Source organism: Chrysochloris asiatica, unplaced genomic scaffold (genome assembly GCF_000296735.1).
Source record: "Chrysochloris asiatica unplaced genomic scaffold, ChrAsi1.0 scaffold00363, whole genome shotgun sequence".
In the NCBI taxonomy this organism is placed as follows: domain Eukaryota; kingdom Metazoa; phylum Chordata; class Mammalia; order Afrosoricida; family Chrysochloridae; genus Chrysochloris; species Chrysochloris asiatica.
Window position 1 is genome coordinate 931,574 of NW_006408881.1, and position 9,289 is coordinate 940,862.

General features: G+C 40.3%; 1 protein-coding gene across 2 annotated transcripts in view; it reads left to right on the top strand.

The window, feature by feature from the left end:
• The first annotated feature begins 301 nt into the window (after window positions 1-301).
• Window positions 302-9,289, top strand: part of WDR33 (WD repeat domain 33) — a 131,578-nt gene continuing 122,590 nt past the window's right edge. Inside the window, exons 1-3 of one of the 2 annotated variants that reach the window (XM_006876200.1) lie at window positions 302-511; window positions 6,774-6,842; window positions 7,351-7,455. In XM_006876200.1, coding sequence (XP_006876262.1) covers window positions 308-511; window positions 6,774-6,842; window positions 7,351-7,455 — 378 coding nt within the window. In that variant the 5' untranslated portion in view covers window positions 302-307. The remainder of the gene's footprint in view (window positions 512-6,773; window positions 6,843-7,350; window positions 7,456-9,289) is intronic. The other variant, XM_006876201.1, reaches the window with a different exon arrangement.

Genomic DNA, 9,289 nt, shown 5'->3' on the forward strand with positions numbered 1-9,289 from the left:
TTTTTCTTCCCCAAACATATATACACATACCAACTTGTTAAAGATTGTGTTTATCACTTCTATCAGATGGAACTTTGCAGCAAAGTTTATTGGTACTTACACTGTCACTTAGGTTATTTGAAACTTGTAACTGGTCTTTGCCATTAATTTTAAAGTTTTCCATAAGTAGATTGGCTAAAAACTAGAAATAATGCATGTTAGAAAAGGGAAGAAAAGTTTAAAAATATTTTCAGACAATGCATTGCTGATATTTGTAGTGAAAGTACTTTTCCCCTCACTCTAGTGTCCTATAAAAGAAGACTTCACCATGGCTACAGAAATCGGTTCTCCGCCACGATTTTTCCATATGCCAAGATTCCAACACCAGGCACCTCGACAACTATTTTATAAACGACCTGATTTTGCGCAACAGCAAGCAATGCAACAGCTTACTTTTGATGGAAAACGAATGAGAAAAGCTGTAAACCGAAAAACCATAGACTACAATCCATCTGTAATTAAATATTTAGAGGTAAGTCCAATGAATGTGCTTCTGATGTCCAAACATTGCTTTAAAAAACTAGAAAATTTGTGCAATAATATGCATATGAAGAAGTATCTTCGGCTGAGTTCTCTAGAGAAGCAAGATAAGTGAAGTTTGTATATGTACATATAAAGAGAAAGTTACATCAAGGAAATGGCTCACACAGTTGTAGAGGCAAGCAAGTCCCAAGTGTGTGTGTCTATTAGATGAATCAAGATTAGTCAGGTAGGCCAGCAATATAAGAATTCCCAGAAAACTGCCAGTAGAACAGAGTGTGGGCTAATGTGCACAAGTTGGTTTGAACCACAAGGTTGCTGGTTCAAGCTCACCAGCTGCTCCTTGGAAACCCTGTATAGGGTCGCTATGGGTCGGAACCGACTTGACAGCATTTAACAACAAGAACTGGTCAAAGCACCAGCAGTCAGATGATGAGCCAAATGCAGGATCCAGACCTAACAGAAAGCAAGCAAATTTTGCTCAAGTGTCCAATAAATTGGAAGCAGGTCACACACAACTTAGCTACTAAACTATTGACTATCTTGTATCAGTAAAGTTGAGACAGTACTTTAACTATCAAAGGGAACTTCAAAAAGCATATGGAAAATATCATTATTTTTTTTTCTTTTTATTATAAATTGGGTGAAGGTTTACAGAACAGATCAGTTGTCCAACAACTAATACACATTTTCTTTTCATTGACTACAGTCCCCACAAGGAAACATTGCTTATTCCACTCACTCCTTATGCCTTGGTTACAGTCCCCCTCCATGCATCATCAGCCAACTAAAGCTGTACCCTACAAGCCTGCACCCCTGTTCATCAGCACACAGCCCCTTTCCCTCTCTGGATCTAAAGTCTCTAGCCGCTCCATCTCTCCACGTCATTGTCTCTGCCTCCATCTCAGGCATCACTACTTCTCTGGGTTGTAGGTCCCGCTCTCTGCTCTTCTCCCTTGATGGTCCCAAGGACCTCTGCTCCTAGACTGCAAAGTTAATCACTCCCCTCCTCACTAGAAAATGTCTGCCTTTACATTTCCAACCCTCACAATCAGTCCTGATAACAATTATTCAGTATTGTATCACAAGAGACCTATCAGCATTTCCTTTCATCAGCCCTTCCTAGACAGATTGGATACTATGCAGCGGAGATTCTATCTTCCTCTATGCCCTCTGGATCTAGGTTCCCTCTTGAAAGCTTGTAAGCCAGTCAACTTATTGGCCTTTGTTGCCCCCCAATTTGGGTAGCCAATGATGGTGGGAATGATCCTTGCTGTAAAGGTTTGTTCCCTCTTTTGAGCTACTGCATCCATAGGTGTAGGTCAGGTTCATCAAATTATATCAGATTACTCTTTTTTTTTCCTCTTCTTTCTTCTTGTAGTTGAGCTCTGATCATCCAGTCATTGAATGAAATTCCGTTATCTTTTAATTCACTTTTTCTATGCACTTTTTTAAGCCCCTCATAACTGTTCTGCTTGAATCAATAGGATGAAGTAGAGTTTAAAATGAGGCCATTGAAAAAGAGAGCCTCATCAAATCATTGGTACTTTGTTTTTTCATTCTGCACATTAATCATCTCAAAATTATTAAAGTTGATTCCAGTTGAAAAAACATTCACAAGAAATCTCAGAATCAGGTAGTTTATTCCTTGTTGTTGTTGTTAAGTGCCTTCGAGTCGGTTCTGACCCATAGCGACCCTGTACAGGGTTTCCGAGGGTGTAAATCCTTACGGGAGTAGAAAGCCTCATCTTTCTCCCGCGGAGCAGCTGGTAGTTTCGAACTGCTGACCTTATGGTTCGCAGCCCGATTCGTAACCACTACGCTACCAGAGCTCCTTAGTTTATTCCTAGGCCAGCCTTAAAACTTTTTTTTTTTAAACCCACATTATAGATGCAGTAAGAGACTACCAACATGGAAATATTTCTGTGGAAACTGACACTAGCAACACAGACTACTTCTAAGGCCCTGGTTAGTAGGCAAATCCTTTAGTTAGTATAGCGGGCTGTACTTCTTGGAGGTTGAACACCTTGTTTTTAGTGCTTTCAAATAATTAAAAAAAAAAAAGTTTTATTGTGAATTATGTGATAGTTACATGGGAGAACATTAGTTTTACATTCATTCTATCGTGTATCGTTTCATTGCCATGGTTACAGTCCCCTCCGTGCATCATCAACCAACCAAAGGGTATTACGCTACAAGCCTGCACCCCGGTCGTCAGCACATAGCCCCTCTCCCTCTCTGGATATAAAGTCTCCAGCTGCTCTATCTCTCCACATCATCATCTCTGCCTCCGTCTCTGGCATCACTGCTTCTCTGTGTAGGGTTCCACTCTCCACTCTTCTCCATTGATGGTCCCAGGGGACATCCGTTCCTAAACTGAAATGGTAATCACCCCCCTCCTTGCTATAAAACACATACCTTTACATTTCCAACCCTCACAGTCAGTCCTGATAACAATTATTCAGTGTTGTATCACAAGAGACCCATCCTCATTTCATTTCATCAGTCCTGGCCAGACAGATTGGATACTATTCACTGGAGATTCTACCTTCCCCCACGCCCTCTGGATCTAGATTCCCTCTTGAAAGCTTGTAAGCCAGTCACTTCTTGCCTTTGTAGCACCTCCCCCCCTCATTTTGGGTAGCCAGTGCCCATCAAATCATTTTTGACTCATCACCTTGTAGGGTGAAACATAAAAGCAGAATAAGGCTCTGCCCAACCTCTTAGTATATATCTTGGGCAAGTCTCCCTTTTGAGTTCTTTGTTAATGCCCTTTACTTAGCCCCTGCAGTTTGCATTTCATTACTAGCCTCATTATCTTCATTGAATTTTGGTCTCCTATGAAAACTTGTTTGCTTTTCATTTCTTTAGACTTTTAGTTTAAAGATTTATCTGCATACTGTGCATTTTGAGTTTGTTTGAGGAACTGCTGACTTTTCACTTAGAGCAGCCCTGCCCAGTGTTTATCCTACAGCACAACACCAGGACTCCTTTAAGAGGGTAGTAGTAGTAGCCGTTAATTGCCTTTGAGTAAGTTTCGACTTATATTGACCCTGTGTAAGGTTTCCAAGGAGCAGCTAGTGGGTTTGAACCTCCAACCACACCAGGACTCCTAAAAGGTGGTAGTGTAGCAGACTGAGTAGCAGCCTCAGACCCTGCCTATCTTTAGGGAGGATAATGACCAGGATCAGCCCACGTTGTTTCCTGTGAGTTGGAGATTGGATGTAGCTACACCTCTAACCGTTTTGCCAATTCTGACATCAGCCATTCTTCATAAGGCACTCTATTTCACATCTGGGTTTGATAATTTGTTGTAGTTGCAAAGCAGGTTCACAGATCATACTTAGAATTAAGTGGTTTTTAAAAAAGAAGTACCATGACACAAATTGGAATTATGATCAGGTAGCATATAGGTAAAAGTCTCCCTTCTCTAGTGGAGACAATTCTCTTAGCTTCTCTATGCCATGCAAGGAATCTCAGGTCTTTGCTCTGCAGGCCTCCTCTCAGCCCCCTTATATACAGGTTCCTCTTGGTCCTACATTTATTACCAGCTACTCTACTTTACGGCCGCTTCTGGGCTTGTCATATGTGCCTGAAACCGTGGGCCCCTGATGGGCTTCTTGCTGTCTTCAGTGTTAACTATCCTTGACCTTTGCTGTAACTCATTTAGGTGCTTCCTTGCGTTTTGTCTTTGTGCGTCGTCTTCCTTTTTTGCCTTCTTTTTGTATGAAGAACCTCTATGGGGTAGCTATATAGATACACCAGTGCTTGTCAATTTCAAGGCATATTCCTTCCCAGTGGGGCACATTAAAACTAACCAGTTCCATTTCAGTAGGCCATATACAGTTTGTTTGTACAGTAGACTATAGGCACTTTATTTGTGTTGTTGGCTACAGATCCTGCGGACACACAGTGTATTAGATGTTGAACTAATAATCAAAAACTCAGTGATTCAAATCTGTTTTAGTTGCTCTACAAGAGAAAAATGAGGAGTCTGTTTGTAAAGATTTGAAGTCTTAGGAAACCTATTGGGTAGATGTAAGTTGGAATCAACTTTACAGCATATGGTTTGTGTGGATTTTTTTTTTTTTAAGTTTTTGTTGTGAACTGAGTGATAGTTTACAGGGGAGAATATTGGCTTTACACTATCATTTCACTCCAGTGATTACAATCTCCTCTGTGCATCATCATTCAATAGTCTCTGCTTCCATTCGCTGCCTTTTTGTTTGTTGGGTGGGTGGGGGGAGGCGGGGATGTACACAAAACCCCTCAGGAATATACAGTAATTTAAACAACCAAAGGGCACATTCTGCAAGCCTGCCTCCTGGCCACCAGCATCCAGTCCCTCTTTTTTCATGAGTCCAGAGTCCTCAGCTGCTCCCTCTCTCCATGTCCTCATCTCTGCCTCCACCTCTGGCATCACTGCTTCTCTGGTTAGGGTCCCACTCTCCGCATTTCTCCCTGATGGTTGCAGGGACCTCTGTTCCTAGACTGCAAAGTCTATCACTCCCCTCCCTTTGCTACAAAATGTCTACCTTTACATTTCCAACCCTGGCAGTCAGTCCTGATGACAATTATTCCCTGTTGTATCACAAGAGACCTATCTGCATCTCCTTTCATCAGCCCCGCCCAGACAGATTGGATGGATACTACTCAGTGGAGAGTCTACCTTCCTCCACGCCCTCTGGATCTAGGTTTCCTCTTGAAATCTCGTCAGCCAGTCACTTCTTGCCTTTGTTGTTTGTTGTTATGTGCTGTGGAGTCGGTTTCGACTCATAGCGACCCTGTACAGGGTTTTGAGGCGATAAATCTTTACAGGATCAGAAAGCCTCACCTTTCTCCCGTGGAACAGCTGGTAGTTTTGAACTGCTAACCCTGAGGTTAGCAGTCCAATTCGTAACTTCTACGCTACCAGAGCTTGATGGCACTTAACAACAATCCGTTTAGCTCTTGTATAACTCACTGGATCTTCATGTGTCTTCATCCCTCTTCTGCCAACCTCACTCTTGTATATTTCTTTTTCACTACTTGTATATTGCCTGCCCCATTACCTAGTTAAGTGTGTCTACTCTAGTTAGTGAATTAGTCTCCCTTTCCTCACACTTCTAGTAACTATCAAAGAATGTTTCTTTCAGTATGAAAATATTTTCTTGAGTTTTTACAAGAGTGGTCTCATACAATATTTGTTGGTTTTTGATTGATTAATTTCATTCAGCATAGTGCCCTCCAAGTTATTTATGTTCATCCATGTTATGAGGGGTTTTCGCAGATTCATCATCATTCTTCAGCGTTGCATAATAGTCCATTATATGTACATACCAAACTTTGTTTACTCATTCTTCCATTGTGAGGGGGCCTGAGTGCAGCTATTTTGATACCAATCGCCATAATTCTCTTAAATTTGTATATTCCTTAAGTTTTAATTTCTCATTCCTGCCACAGTTAGCCCCTCTTGAACTCTACCCCTGGCAAGCCTGCCAAAGTTATTGTTGTTGTTGTTAAGTGCTGTTGAGTCGGTTCTGACCTATAGTGACCCTGTGTAGGGTTTCCTAGGAGTGGCTGGTAAGCTTGACCTTGTGGTTCAAACTGACTTTGCAGTCTAGCACATTAACCCAGAATGCCACATCAGGACTCCGCCAAGTTAGCCCCTCCTAAACTTCACCTCTGGGAAGACCCCCTAAAAGCCTGAAGCCTGAACAAGGTTGTGCTTCTGGTCAGAAAGCCCCTCCCAGGTTTGTCTTGAATAAACCTGTCTTTGCTGTTGAGCCAAGCTCTTGTCTTGTTTTTCCTTTGACTCTTAACATATTGATTGACAGTTTGGTTCTCTCTTTTTGCTTTTATAAATAGTTCTGTGATAAGCATTGGTATGCGTATCTCTACTTGTGGTATGGCTCTTCTTTCTTGTGGATATATACCAAGTAGAGGGATTACTGGGTCATACAGTATTTCTATTTCCAGCTTTCTGAGGATGCGCCATACCATTTTCCAGATTGGTGGTTGAACTGTTGTACAATCCCACCGGTCTCATCAGCAATGTAGGAGAGGGTCACAGTCTCCCACACCATTTTCAACATTTACTGTTTTTAGGTTTTTTGCATTCTGCTACTAGTACTGGTGTGAGATGATATCTAATAATAATCATAATTTTTGGTTTTCTTCCCATTTACACAACTTACATTTTGTTAACAATTTAAATGTAATATAATTGCAACTTATATTTGATCATTATAATCTACTTATTTATTTCTTAACAGAATAGAATATGGCAAAGAGACCAGAGAGATATGCGGGCAATTCAGCCTGATGCAGGTTATTATAATGATGTAAGTATAAGGTATGCCATACTAACGTAACAAAAACCCTCCTTTTTAGTCACTTAGACCTAAAAATATGCGAACTCAAATTCATATTTAGACCTTTTTTTTTTAAAATATACTCAAAGGAAATACTATAGCATATCTTTTTAAACCATGGATTATGTTTTATCTCAGTGTAAATACTCCTTTTATTCTAATGTTGAGTGAACTTTGATTTAGGAATTAATGCAGTGCCAAACAAAAGAATGCTGTTTTAAAATGAAGTTAAGTTCAAATTTTGTTTATGGTAAACATACTTACAAAATCATAATCAAGAAAATCTTGGTACTTGATTTTGTAGTTTAGTCTAATGGGTATTTAGCTTTCGTGTTTTCTTCATTAATTAGTTATACACTAATTGTTGTAACAGTTTGTTGAAGTCATGATTTGTCTTTAAATGCTTATATAATTACCATGCTCTGTCACTGCTCTGTGTGTCATCAGTAATTATAAAAAACAATTTTCTTATTTATAGCTGGTTCCACCTATAGGAATGTTGAATAATCCTATGAATGCAGTCACAACAAAATTTGTAAGAACATCAACAAACAAAGTGAAGTGTCCAGTGTTTGTTGTTAGGGTAAGTATTCTGTTTATGTGTGTGTTGTTAGGTGCTGCATAGTCAGTTCCCACTTATAGTGACCCTATATAGGGTTTCTGAGGAGCATCTGATGCATTTAAATTGCCGACCTTAATGATTAAGTAATTATGTTACAGCGCCACACCAGGACTCCATATGTTGTTGTTATGTGCCGAGGAGTTGGTTCCGACTCATAGCGACCCTGTACAGGATTTCCAAGGCTGTAAATCTTTACCGGAGCAGAAAGCTTCATTTTTCTCCAACAGAACAGCGGGTAGTTTCAAACTGCTGACCATTGAGGTTAGCAGCCTGATTTGTAACCACTATGCTACCAGGACTCCATATGTGTAATATGTATATATGTGTATGTGTGTGTATGGACTCCTGGTATGGTGCTGTAGGATTAGCACTGGGCTGCAAACCGTTGAGGTGGTTTTTGCTGTTAAGTGCCTTTGAGTTGTTTCTGACTCATAGCAATTCTGTGTAGGGTTTCCAAGGAGCGGCTAGTTACTTTGTACTACCGTCCTTGGAGTTCAGACCGGATCTTGTGGTCCAGCGCTACAGTGCCATCTTCAGTTGCATTTGAATTTGTATTTGAAAGGATTTAAAAATAAGACATTTAAAATGTATGGCTGCAATGAAAATCAATATATTGTAAATAATTTTATTTTGATATACTTAGTCATTTATCATCAGTACTCAGATTTAGTAAAGTATTAATTTTTTAGTTTCTTCCTTTATGGTGCAATTTCTTTTTCTTTCTTTACACTTTTTATTGTGATTTGGGGTGAAAATTAGCTCTCCATACATTTCATATGCATTTTATTGTGTGACATTGATTGAAATCCCCACAATGTAACATCACCTTTTCTGCTTTCTCTCTGTGTTTACCATTTCAGTTCTTCCTTCTCTCTATCCTTTCCTGCCTTCTGAGCTTTGTTGTTGTTGTTGTTAAGTGCCATAGAGTCGGGTCCGACCCATAGCGACCCTGTACAGGCAAATGCTGCCATTTCCCTTTTTCTCACATAGGGAAGCATTTATTTGTGGTTTAACATACAATCATACACGTAAAATATATATAAACACAAATGTATATTGAGTCAAAACTCAGATGGCAAAGGACAAAGTGAAAACCACAACAAACAACTAATTGGCAGCTGTATACAGTTGGACACAGTTGTGTCTCTTACATTAAAAAGTCTTTTCTAAAATAGTCATCTTAGATCAGCAGAAGACCAATCTTAAACATTGTCCTGACAAGATGTATTGTGTTAGCATCTCCTTCTGTTTTCTCCAATGTCTTCCCTTTAGTAAGGTTGGTAATTGTTTGGTGATTGATATGCTTTGAGATGCCTTGCCATACGCACTCTGTTGGCCACTGTAGCCTTCATGTTGTTATTTTGTTAAGTGCTGTCCAGTCGGTTCTGACTCATAGCTACCCTATATAGGGTTTCCAACAAGCAACTGGTGGGTTTTAACTGATGATGTTGTGGTTCACAGTTCATTGCTGATCCCACAACGCTAACCCCAGAAGTCTGTAGTATGAATATCCTTGTCCCTATACAGTATCTGCCATATCATATCTACCATAGCCACTATTTGATCACCTCTCCATAGGTATTGTAACTTCTATGTCAGGTGCCATTGAGTCAGAACCAACTCATAGCGACCCCATGCACAGCAGAACGAAACAGTGTCCGATCCTGGGCCAACCTCACTACCGCTGCCACATTTGAGCCCATCAGTGATGTCACTTGGCTGATCCATCTCGTTGGGGGTCTTCCTCTTTTTCTCTGACCCTCCACCTTACCCAGCATGACATCCTTCTCCAGCG